This window comes from Sebastes fasciatus, chromosome 16 (assembly GCF_043250625.1).
Source record: "Sebastes fasciatus isolate fSebFas1 chromosome 16, fSebFas1.pri, whole genome shotgun sequence".
Classification (NCBI taxonomy): Eukaryota; Metazoa; Chordata; class Actinopteri; order Perciformes; family Sebastidae; genus Sebastes; species Sebastes fasciatus.
Window position 1 is genome coordinate 15,808,258 of NC_133810.1, and position 13,193 is coordinate 15,821,450.

A 13,193-nucleotide genomic window follows, 5' to 3' on the forward strand; every position below is an offset into this window, starting at 1 on the left:
TAGATTCTCATTTACAGTCCCGACTAGATCCTCGCTCCCCGCCCTCGTTGCTTCCATGACAACCAGACAGAAGGTTACGAGGTGGAGGGCGTAATGAGTTTTTGTCTTTAGATAGATGCAGACGCTGCATCTCTTTTCCCCTTAATGACCTCCTACTCACCAACATGAAAGGCAGTCTTCATCCGCCTTTATTAGTGTCACCAAAACCTGTGTTTTTAGGTGTTATTACAGGTAGTAGTGAGGAGTACAATAAGATAGGAATGACTTCTGTGGATGGAGAGGCATGCAATCGTCTGGACACACACAGGTGGTTTGCTGAATAAGTAACCGGTTTACATTCAGCTCAGTAGCTTAAGTAAATCTGCTCTGGCTCTTTTTGTGAGCACAGTGTACACACAACACAGAGTGGCACAATACAGCAGACAGACATGCAAACACAAAGACAGACTTAAGGATGTTCTGAGGATGAGACGAGTCACACAATGTCCCCTTTTTGTCTATTTTTGGACATGTATATTTGTTTTGGCCGGCAGAAGGGACTGCTCCGTGGTGTTTTGTTGAGTGTGGAGTGCAGATTACAAACTATATTTGGTGATAATACAGATTTAAATAATTGCCATCCTGCTCTCTGTCTCCCCCCTCTCCCTCTCTGCAGGGGTCCCAGGGTTCTTCCAGCTCTCTGTCTTCCACTAAAGTCTCCAGCTCAGTGGAAGACGGGGACGGACCCGTTACTGAAGGTGAGGAACATTTTATCGTTACATGAATGTCCCATCTGTCAGTCATTGGGCAAAGGCGGTGTACTTGCAAACATCATGCATGTCTGAATCATGTTCATGACCTTTGATGCATCTCTCTCTCTCTCTCCAGTCTCTGTGTTGTACATTCTGCTCTCATCACCACGTATTCTCACACTTTTCCCCTCCTCTGGTGTTTTTCTTCACCTCTCTGACTCCATAAAACACTGCATTATACCAAGAATGTCTTTTATGTTGAGTCATGGATCTCTGACATTTTCAACTTTGATTTGATTTACCTATAGAGGACCTTCTCAAATGCTATATATCAATTAATTAATTCTAACTGAATATTGATTGCATATATTTGCAATTTAATTTACCAGTTAGCTCCGCGTTTACTTTTCCATTTGCCAGCTTAATTACCATTTGCAGAGCTCTCCGCAGAGCCGTAGTGTGACAAAATGTCAACCGTCGGATGTAAATAGAGCCCTCATTGGCTTTGAAACTCAATTTGAAAAATAAAATTCATGGACAAAATGATTTATAACTGATAATGGTTCTACTGCATGTTTAAATCTACTTTTAATAATCTATATATTTTTAAGTATCTGTGTTATCTGTATTTATTTGTTTTATATCAATCCCTTTACATCTTCTTTAATAAATCTGTTATTTATTTGCAAATATTTTTTACTAATCTCACATTTTTGTCTTGTTAAATATCGATGAATTAATAGTTATTAGCAGTAAATGCTAGTCTTTAACAAGTCTCTTATCTCTACTTACCTGTGTGTGTACAATGAATCCTTATCAGCCTGAAAAACAGTGTATAAACCACTTAAGTATAAACTTGAGTTCCTGTCATTCTAAACCTCGTTCTTCCTCCCTGCAGCTGAGGTTCTAGTCGATGAGGTTCCAGCTGTGCCATCCTACATATCAGACCGCTACAAGGTGGGACGCATGTTGGGTGATGGGAACTTTGCAGTCGTCCGGGAATGTGTGGAGCACACCACGGGACGGGAGTACGCTCTGAAGATCATCAACAAGGGCAAATGCAGAGGCAAGGTAAACTATGACTCCAAAGGAAGAAGAGTACCGGCAAGGCTACCCAACACAGGAATACTGTTGCTTGGCTTAAATGTTAAGAGATTACTTGTGTTGAAAACTGCTCAAATATATGTACAAAAGTAGCCCTTTTAAAGAGTACTCTGAATACTGGTTAAAGAGGACCTATTATGCTTATTTTCAGGTTCACACTGGTATAGTAGGTTTCTACTAGAACATGTTTGCATACTTTAATGTTCAAAAAATGCTTTACTTTTCTCATATCAGCTGTGCTGCAGCACCTTTTCATTGTGGTATTGTGCAAATGTGTTACTTGGTGACATCACCACGTTACAGAAGAAAAGGCGGGACTTCAATCAGGCAGTTTTATTGCTTTACTAAATTTGTTTCCCTTGGTTGTAAATCAATTTAAATTCTTATTTCTAGGAGCACATGATCCAGAACGAGGTGGCCATCCTCCGCAGGGTCAAACATCCAAACATCGTCCTGCTCATAGAGGAGGTGGACACTTACAGCGAACTCTATCTGGTCATGGAGCTGGTCAAGGTGTGTATTCATGTTTGTATACTACATGTTTATTTTTCTGTGTTTGTGGGTAACCTGCTCTGGTTATGGACAGGCTGGAATATTTGGCCAAACTAAGATAACGGATAAATGTATTCTCTATATACTGTATGTTGGGGATCTTTATCTCCACACTGTGGGACAGAGAGACTCGGTCTGTGGCCCGAAGCGCTCGTGTGTTCACATTCTTTATTCTCTCTCTTGCTCTCTGAGTCAAGAAATGTTTGTGCATAATTCAAGAGCCAGGAGTGTAATCCATCTGTTCGTGTTGTGGTGTAGAGTACTACAGAATATAGATGAGAGGCAATCTGTGGAAGAAGTGTGTGTGTGTGTGTGTGTGTGTGTGTGTACGTGTGAGCGTGTCCAAAGTAGGAGGATCGAGAGGAGGCTGTGGATGAATGAAGTAGAGAGAGTCTCTGCCAGAGTGGCAGGGACTGAGAGAGGGAGAGAGACAGATGGATGCATTGAAGGGTAAGGTTAGGGTAAGAGCAGCAAGAGAGGGAGAAAGATGATGCAAATTATAGACAAAAGTATGGTATATTATGGGAAAACTTTATATTCCAGCTTTGTGACAACAGTTTTGCCTTCAACATGACAAGGCCCATAAAGAGATAGTTTTTCGATATGGCATGGAAGAACCTAACTGGCCTGACCTCGACCCCATCCAACACCTTTGGGATGCCACCAGTGAGTCAGGCTTCGTCACCCAGCACCCAAGGCCGACCTCAACTGATTAGACTGTGTAAATAGGTGTTATCAGTCGCTATAAGCCTCATAGATGTGGGTCAGTAGGGGCCTACTACATCCACTAGTAGGTTTTATCATCTATTCACATGGTAGATCATCGAAAGAAGATATAAAAGAACCCAACAGCGACCTCTAGCGAACATAGTAATTATGACAGGAGCAGAAGAGGAAGTCGGGCGCTGTAGTATAAACAGTGTGGAACTCCATAAAGTGTGGAGGTCAGGGATGACACAGGGTTTTCACCCAGGAAACCAGATTTCGCATCCCGTGTGAAACCAATAATGTGTAGTTGTCTTTGTGTTTGTAGTTATTTTAACCCAAAACACTTTTTTCCCTAAACTTAACAAAGTGTTTTTTTGCCTAAACCTTTAAGAAGTTGAAGTTTTTTTTGCCTGAACTTAAAGAAGTTGAAGTTTTATTGCCTAAACCTAACTGTTTTTTTTGCTTAAACCTAAAGAAGTTGTAGTTTTGTTGCCTAAACCTAAAGAAATTGTAATTTTATTGCCTTAACCCAAAGAAGCCTTTTTGTTCATGTCCAAAACATGTCGTTTCATTCAGTTTTACAACATGTTAGAACGTGTTGCTTTCAAGTTTCATTTTCACTTTTACAATGTAGTAGGCCCCTAATGACCCACATCTATGGTGCTTATAGCCACTGATAACACCTATATAATGGCCTGAAAACAGTCAAATCGGGTGCAGCGAAGCTCTTGTAGCTGAAACTCCCAGCGGCCAGGCACCAAAACCTTGTGGAAAAGCCTCCCCAAAAGACTGGAGGATGTTATAACAGCATATTAATGTCTATGCCTTTGGATACTAGATGCTTAACAATCACAGATAAGTATAATGTCTGAGTGTCCACATACTTTTGACCACACAGTTGGGGTAGAGAAGTGCAAATGCACTGGTGAGAGGCTGACAGCGCTCATATTTTAAATAACTGTCCCCTGTGCAGGCCGGACGCTGACAGTGTGTCTGAGTCTGTGCTGGGAGAGAGAGCTAGAGAGATTCAGCCCTATTTTAAGCCTCTGTTCCACTTAGTCCACTCAGAGAGAGCGAGAGAGAGAAATAGGAGGGGGAGATTCATACAGAATGAAAAATATGCGAACTGAGAAAAAAGCCTGCGAGAAAAGAGGAAAAGGTGGAATTAAAGGGAAAAAGTTCAAATGAAAGGGAAATATTAAAGACGGGGGAGGAGGAGATGTTTCAATAGGTGAGGAATGAGGACACGGTTTACCCCTCCAGCTGCTGAGCAAACGAAAACCCTCGTTACTCAATCAACTTTCTGGCCGAAATCTCCTCTCAGCAGAAAAAGACGAGCAACTTGGAAGTGAACCTGTCAGGTCCTGTGTGTGAAAACGTCAAACAAACTCCTGCGAGATTGTTCCTGTTACTGACGAACCGCCCGCCCATCATGATTTTTTTTTTCCTGCAGGGGGGAGATCTGTTCGACGCCATCACCTCAGCCAACAGGTACACGGAGAGAGACGCCAGCGGCATGCTCTACAATCTGGCCAACGCCATTAAATACCTCCACAGCCTCAACATTGTGCACAGAGACATCAAACCAGAAAACCTGCTGGTGAGTTCACAACCATGTGTTTGTGTTGTGTTCATGGTCATATAACTTGCCGCAGTGTAGCCTCCCTCCTTTGTGAATGAACGTAATATCACTCACTCTGGACTCTCACAGAGGAGAGAGATGACTCATCCTTGCTGCCCTCACACCTCCCGCACACTCCTTCTCCAGCCCTCCCTCGTATGTGCCTTCCCTCACTCCTCCTCCTCCCTTCTGTCGACCTCCTGGTTGGCTTCTCATCCTCTTCCATTGACTGCTGCTCTTCATCCCCTCCTTTTCCCCGTCTACCACCTAGAGTCTACCACCCAGAGTCACTCCTTACCCATAAAACCAAAACAATGAGTTGAAAGACGCTGAAATGTCGGACCAGCTGTTAATATTAAAATATGTATAGCAGCTTTAAGGTCATAGTTTATTCCTAGTCATACTATATTATAAGGTGCTACTATAATTTAGGCCACCCCTCTATTACATACAGAAACATGTATAGTACATTGAACTACCTCTTTACCACCCTTACACAAAAGAAGTATACTTCAAATTTATTTTATGATGTAAACTTGTAACTTGTAATAAGGATACTAATATCAATGTACTTGTAGTGAACTTTGAGTATACAAGTAGTTTAAATCCAAGTTGTATTTTGTACAGCAACTATAATATGAACTATACTAAAGGTGAACTTATAGGTATACTGTTAGTTCACTAGTTATATACTTATAGCCCACTTACTGCAATTATACCTGTACGTTTTCTTAAGTAAACTTATAGTACTTAACCAAATATACTCTGTTTACTTTTCAGTATAAGCCAAGTATACCTGGACTTTTCTGTATACTTGTATAGTACACTTGGACTTTTCTGTATACTAAGTATACTTAAGTATAATTTTGTTAAGTTTATCTCTGATAAGTACATCTCTCTTATTTTAAGTTTAAAAGTAGTATACTAATAGCATACTTACATACTAGACTTTGGTGCCCCTTAGTGACACTGTAGCAGACAGCAATGCACATCGCTAACCCCCCCATTGATTTGATCCGGGTACACTGACAATACAAACAAAAACTGAATATTTTGAAAGATGCTCTAATCACATAAAAAACTTTAAGATCTTATTTTTAATAGCATTTGTTGTGTATGTATTCTTTTTATGTGCTTAGGTGTATGAGCATGGGGACGGCAGCAAAAGCCTGAAACTGGGAGACTTTGGTTTGGCGACTGTGGTGGACGGCCCCCTCCACACTGTCTGCGGGACTCCGACATATGTAGCACCTGAAATCATCGCAGAAACAGGGTAAGAGCATCAGTAACAGCAACGCGTTCTCATCCCAACTTGTCACATACTGACACTTTGTCAGACCTCTCGGCGTCGCATTTCGGTTGCAGTAAACGCATACTTGATGTTGTGAAATACACAAAAACACTTGCTTAGATTCAGGCAATAAAATCACTATAGTTAGGTTTAGGAACAAACTACATGGTTGGGCTTAAAATTACTACGTTTGTACAGTGAAAATGACACTGAACGTTGTGAACACGGGACACGAACGAACAGCTGTAACAGGAAAGTGAAAAGCCTTGTATTTGTTGGACCCATCCACCCCCCGTCCCGCCCGCCCTGTGTGTGTCTTTTGCTCTTTAAACTGCGTCACCACAGCACTTTCCCTGAGCGTTTACTATTGACACGGATGTGTTTACACTGTAGTTAATGGAAAGCCTGGTGCGTCTCATACTGGCACTAAAGGGTGCCCTGTGTGTCGGAATCGATCATCGATGGCCGGAATAAAGCAAAGTTGAGGATACAGGGACAAATCAGAGGACACACATTAATTCATTCATTCTTGCATATAAAAAAAAAAAAAAAAAAGAACAATGCTGCTCTGCATGTTTCCTTCTTTTTCTTTATCTTTGCCTTGAATTCATTATATATGTTTGTCTTTGTGCAGGTATGGCCTTAAGGTGGACATCTGGGCAGCTGGAGTCATCACCTACATCCTGCTATGTGGTTTCCCACCTTTTAGAGGGTAAGCTATCACCACCAAGTGAAATTCCTATATCACTTTTACTCGCATGTCACATCTGGCATCTTTACTCCTGTGAACAACGTTAATCAGAGCAATATTTTATTTACAGTATATATACGTGGAAATGTTTTGTTTGCAGTAGCAGTGACGATCAGGAAGTGCTTTTTGATCAGATACTAATGGGACAGCTTGAATTTCCTCTACCGTACTGGGACAACGTGTCAGAGACAGCCAAGGTGAATATCCATGTTAGTAAGGGCATGATCTGTTTGTGTGTGTGTGTGTGTGAACAAATCCACACGTCGGAGAAAATTGTCTTGACTCACCAATGTTTGTTCACTGCTGAAGGAGCTGATTCGATCCATGCTGGAGGTGGAGGTGGATCAGAGATACACTGCACTCCAGGTGCTAGAGCACCCTTGGGTCACTGTAAGTACAGCGTTAATGGAGCTTACAACTATTGAGTCGCACAATATTTTCCCATAAGCGCTGATTTTTTTTTTTCCTCTCCTCTCGCTTTGCTCGATACAGGATGAGGGTCTATGTGAGAACGATCACCAGTTGTCGGTAGCAGGGAAGATAAAGAAGCACTTCAACACCAGTCCGAAGGGCAACGACACCACTGCAGGAGTATCGGTCATTTCTGTAAGTCACCACTACTAAAAAACTACAGTACCCATAAAGCAACTGGTCTGACAGATTGTTAGGTTCATCTAAAGTTGAATTGGTTTATACAGAGGTCTACTGTTTTCTGCAACTTTCTTTTAAATTGTTCTGCCTCTAAAAGACGGATACGACTTTCTGAGTGAAGTTCTGTTTTCAAGTGAACTGGTGTTTAGATTGATTGTGCTGGTTTCTCCTTGTATCCAGCTGGATGACAGCTTTTCTATGCAGAGATCTGGGTCGTTGGATTTCTACCAGCACCCGGCCATGTACTGGATAAGGTACGCCAGGTTTCCATAGAGACACAACTGGGTAGATGGTCCCAGCGAGAAATCACAACAAAATAGTGTCTCTTAAAGTGTTGCCTCCCTCCTCCCTGCATGCAGCTGACTGGCTGCTGCTGCTGTGCTGCTTTGACAGCTTCATGTCGTCCCTGCTCTGTGGTTTTTGTGCTTGGCTTTTTGCCCCTTTTATTTCATCCCTCGCTCGCTGTAAACACCGATTTCTTGCAGCACATGCATCGTTGTCGTCTGTGTCTTGCTAAAGCCTCGTCCTCTATGTTGTCTCCTGGATTTCTGGGTATGTGAATAAGGAAGTGCAAGTTTTCCTTAAAATTACCTTCAACAATCTATCTTCAACAAAGTAAACAAACGGATGCTGCAGTCACTTTCTGTTCACACAATTTCTTTGTGAATGCTGCCTTCCAAAGAAATAACCCTGTTCCCTGCTTGTCACAGTCAATTTTAGTGATTTTCTTGATGGATGTCATGCTCCCTACCTGGCTGCCTCTAATACCTGAGCTTGCTCTTCAGCTCCCATTGCCCAACTCCTGTTGTGTGACTTTATCCACCATTGATTTATGGAGGACCTAGAGGTTCACAATTATAAAGGTTTACAGTTTGACTGATTGATATTTACAGTGATTGGACGCAGGCAAGAGGAATTAATAAAAGACTTGAAAAAATTCAGAACTAGGGCTGTCAATCGATTAAAATATCTAATCGCAATTAATCGCAAATTAACCACACATATTTTTTTATGCATTAAAAAATATGCTCAAGTCATAACATGGCAAACTCAAGCCCAACAGGCAACAACAGCTGTCAGTGTGCTGACTTGATTATGACAAAAACTGCATGTGATTATCATAAAGTGAGCATGTCTGTAAAGGGGAGACTCGTGGGTACCCATAGAACCCATTTTCATTCACATATCTTGAGGTCAGAGGTCAAGGGACCCCTTTGAAAATGGCCATGACAGTTTCTCCTCGCCAAAATTTAGCACAAGTTTGGAGCGTTATTTAACCTCCTTCGCGACAAGCTAGTATGACTTGACAGCAACGGATTCCTTACATTTTTTAGTTTCATATGATACCAGTAGCTTTAAAATTGAGCCCGATACAACCTCTGAAAGATCGATTGCGTTAATGCATTAAAGAAATTAGTGGCATTAAAACCAATTTGCGTTAGCGCGTTATTATCACGTTAACTTTGACAGCCTTAATAACAAATGAACACAACAATTCAATGTGTTAATCTAGCTGAAAATGCTAATTAAAGATAATTTAAGAACTGTGATGTTGAATCAAAACTTTTCATTTTGGTATTGATAAATATATTTAAATTGATTTAGTTTTTTATAGATCCCTTTTATTAATTTACTAGTTCTGCTTTTGTTAATCCCTCTTCTGACTGTCCAATTAAATGTCAATTAATAACTTAACGAACATGTGCAAGGCTCTCCTGGTCCTCCATACTGGATTACAGTGCTACTGAGAAGGATCAAATCATAATGTTCTCCTGTTTCTCCGTCATTCAGGCCACCTCTCTTGATAAGGAGGGGCAGGTTCTCAGACGAGGACGCCACCCGGATGTGAAGCTACTGCCTTTGCAGATGATGCCGACGGTGACGACAGTAACAACATCAACAACAAAAAAACGACGGGCGGAGCCTCCCAGTTGCCTCCCTGGCCTGTCCACAGCCCCTCCCTCTCTGACCCCTGACACTTGCTCTGACCCTTCCCCGAACCCCAGCCTCCCATCTGACTCTGATGACATCTCCATCAACTCAGCCAGTATCGTATACTCCCCCGACTCGCCCTTCTAGAGAGGAGGCGGAGGGGAGGAGGAGGAGGAGAAGGTGGTGGAGGAGGAGGAGGAGGAGGAGGAGGAAGAAGCGAGGAGGGAACATCCTCATCCAGCTCCTCCCGCTATATGGAGGAGGAGGAAGAGGAGACGTCAGCTTCCCCGCAGTCTCTTATCGAAGGCTGGGGGTGAACGGGGAAAACTTTGGATGGAAAAACAAAAAAAACCAGAGAACTTTTAGCTCCCCTTAATATATCTTTCCAAACCCCGAGGAGAGGTTGATCAGATAGAAGGAAAAAGAGGGTAGAGAGGTTGGGAGAAAGACTAAAGAGGCAACAAGAAACATAGATCACAAGGAAGAGGGAAAAGGAACGAGGCGAAAGACTTTTTTATTTATTTTTAACGTTCTCTCATCTGAGCACATGTTGCAGAGCTCAAGGAGCGAGAAAGGGCGACTTACCCTTCAGTGATGATCCGGGCTCAACATGGAAACTTCCTAATGGTGGAGCAGCTCTACAAGGCAATATGAGAATATGGACCAATGTTCATGTTTTATTGAACCTTATTTATGAATTCTTTATTCACTGCATTTTTTATATGTATTTGCTTTTTCACAAAGGATACGTTTTTGTTGGCTTGTCCTAGGATTTTGGTGGAACAAAAATAACTGAAAAGTGTGTAGAGGTAGAGCTCAGAAATGTTGAAGCAGGCTACCGTATTGGGAAAACAAGAGTTTTTCTCACAAATGTGTTAAATACAGTGTTCATAGAAAACGATAAACGACAGCTCAAAGACAGCACTTGTGCTATAATTCTGTGCTCCACACAGTATTGGCGTTGCCTTCCTGTAATGTTGGATTGCAGTATTACAGTTTACATTTTACACAGACTGCTATTAAGAAAATAATGGTGCATTTGATCCCTCTTTGTAATTTGTCAACTGCTTCGTTCACGACATCTTGATAACGCCAAATTCAGCAGCATTCGGGTGCTTGTGTAGCAAACTCAACGTTTTTTCCTCAATGCGCACAGTTTCACTAATCATTCTGAATTGATATCATATTAATCTTGATATTTTGTGATACTCATGTACACATATGAAGCCTTGTTTACATATTTTTTTCCAACACTTAAAGGCATATTTCATCCACATATTCCAGCAGTAAAGAAAGGTATAATTGTTGCAGCCTAAGGTGTACCACTTGTACGGGTTTGGAGAAATGTTTTAGGTGGTAAAATTATATAATTAGCCGTTTATGAGGGCTGCCTATTTGCACAAAGTACTGCAGTCTTAGGTGCAGTCAAACAGAGAAAGAATGGATGCCGAAGAACCAGCAGCACTCTTGGAGAGCAGTACAGTTAAAAGGATGGAAGAGGATTTATTTCAGCTCTGTACAACCTCATTCATGGCTTCATTTATTCAGATGAAAGCATGACAGACATACAGTAGCCTATTCTTATATATATATATACAGATATATATATATAAAAAAAAAACGGTTCCGTGATGAAGTATCGTTTTTATGTTATGTAAATAACATAATTTCATTTATTTTGATAGTTCACAATACAGTATATTTCTTTACTAGTACTGAGTCTATGAAAACTAAAAAAAAAAAAAATACATGTGTATCAGTCAGTCAGCAAAGAAAAAAATAACCTAGAAGAGATCATCAGGTCAAAATGAAACATACATTTCGACCCACCTGGTTGGCTGTATACAGACAAATCTAGAGCAGAAGAGACCACCATCTTTGCTTCTAGTCAGACACTGGGAATGATGTCACTTCCTTTGCAAAAGCAACCGGTAAAGGGTATTTCCAGTAACTGAAATGAGATAACAGAGAGGAGTTAGAATAGTGCCGAGCGATATCCTTTTTTAAATTTTTTTGTTTTTTTATAGATGATCTCCCTGCAGTCGTCACACTTGTCTGTATTTATCCTCATCATTACACACAGTAGATGTGCCGCCATATTGACCAGATCAATATGAATTCGTCGTGCTGTTGAAATCCACTCTCTCCGGCACATGTGGTTTACCAAAGTGCTCTCACAGCTGCACCACAGTATTACAATCTGTTGCAATACCAATACCTGTACCTCTGTTCAACAATAGTCTATCAATAATAATAGTAATAATTAAAATATGTTTCAAAAACAAATTGTCTGTTTCTTTTGTAGAGCTTTGATGTGTTTAAAAGTTTAAAACAGGCATGCAATACACAATTCCTGTGGCGATGGACCACCAAGGATCCACAATCTCTGAGTTTGCTGCATACAGATTTATTTAATTGGAAATTTGTCCTGTCAAACATATTCACACCCTCCCACTAGGTTTGGCTATTGTTAACTGTTATCTGCAGAGGTGGCACTTGACTAGAGGGGTACTTGATATTTGTAGTTATGAATCCCACAACAGTTGAAGCCAAAGACGTGGGATCCTACATTTTCTGTACTTGACAGGGCAGGTGCTCAGCGCACAGGTGCTATGAAAGAGAAAACTTTCTCAGACCTAATTATTCTTGGAAATTGATTTTGGCTTCTCCACAGTTGCATAAAAAAATCAGACATACAGTAATAAAATACTTCATATAGTTAAAAGCGGGACAGGTAATGTTTGAGAAGTCGCACATGGCATTAAAAATATAAACAACATAATAAAAATGTTGTTTTCCCCGGATGTACTATTCCCTTCCAGATGAAAGCCTGCAAGTTTAATGAAAAAAGAATATAAGGAACTTTTCATTGTGTGCTTCGCGGTCAGACAGCTGCCTCCGTGCTTCCCCTATGATCTTGCCAGCTATATCCTCAGACCATGACACTTTATTTCTATTCTTACCTGCAGGGACACCAAGTGAGCACTGTCTGTGACACTTTGGTAGCTGTAAAGTGTCTCTGCCTCCAGAAAAAAATGTCCACCTTTCTAAACTTTCAGCTTCCTCAAATGTTGCACTTCTCAAATCTTCTCAAATCTAGAACATAGTTTCTCAAAGTGCGGCCTGCGGGCCATTGGCGACCCTCGGAAATATTTTGTGAGGCCCCTGAATGTGACATGAAATTCATGCGTTACATTTTAATAATCTTTGGTCCAATTCAATACTTTCACTTTCAATAGCTTACATTTAACACACTGGCTACTCAATGGGGCCTTTATGCACGGGCTAACTGGGGCTGAAGCCCCGAGTACAAGGCGTGCCTCACGAGACACAATCTTAAAAAAAAAAGCAGCCTATGAGAAAGAGGGCGCTGTAATGTATTAATACAGTGACTCAGTTTTAAAGCTAGATTGAAGATACTGGTATCAAATGAAACGAGAAAACCTCAGGAATCCATTGGTACCAACCGCGTCATACTAGCTTGTCGCAAAGGAGGTTAAATAACGCTGTTTTACACTTGTTTTAATGCCACTAATTTCTTTAATGCATTAAAGCAATCGATCTTTCAGAGGTTGTCGCAGGCTCAGTTTTAAAGTAACTGGTATCATATGGAACTAGAAAATGTAAGGAATCCGTTGGTATCAAGTCATACTAGCTTGTCGCGAAAGAGTTTAAATAACGCTCCAAACTTATGCTAAATTTTGGCGAGGAAAAACTGGCATGGCCATTTTCAAAGGGGTCCCTTGACCTCTGACCTCAAGATATGTGAATGAAAATGGGTTCTATGGGCACCCACGAGTCTCCCCTTTACAGACATGCCCACTTTATGATAATCACGTGCAGTTTGGGGCA

The 13,193-nt window shown here is 41.1% G+C and overlaps 1 protein-coding gene across 6 annotated transcripts in view; it reads left to right on the plus strand.

The window, feature by feature from the left end:
* Positions 1-11,627, plus strand: part of LOC141752359 (serine/threonine-protein kinase DCLK1-like) — a 60,641-nt gene extending 49,014 nt beyond the window's left edge. For 4 of the 6 annotated variants that reach the window (XM_074610214.1, XM_074610216.1, XM_074610215.1 and 1 more), the window contains 10 exons: positions 656-737; positions 1,630-1,802; positions 2,229-2,348; positions 4,549-4,695; positions 5,856-5,989; positions 6,642-6,719; positions 6,859-6,955; positions 7,068-7,148; positions 7,251-7,364; positions 9,201-11,627. In XM_074610214.1, coding sequence (XP_074466315.1) covers positions 656-737; positions 1,630-1,802; positions 2,229-2,348; positions 4,549-4,695; positions 5,856-5,989; positions 6,642-6,719; positions 6,859-6,955; positions 7,068-7,148; positions 7,251-7,364; positions 9,201-9,488 — 1,314 coding nt within the window. In that variant the 3' untranslated portion in view covers positions 9,489-11,627. Of the gene's footprint in view, positions 1-655; positions 738-1,629; positions 1,803-2,228; positions 2,349-4,548; positions 4,696-5,855; positions 5,990-6,641; positions 6,720-6,858; positions 6,956-7,067; positions 7,149-7,250; positions 7,365-7,589; positions 7,664-9,200 lie in introns of all 6 variants that reach the window. The other 2 variants (XM_074610217.1, XM_074610218.1) reach the window with 1 other exon arrangement.
* Positions 11,628-13,193: the final 1,566 nt, after the last annotated feature.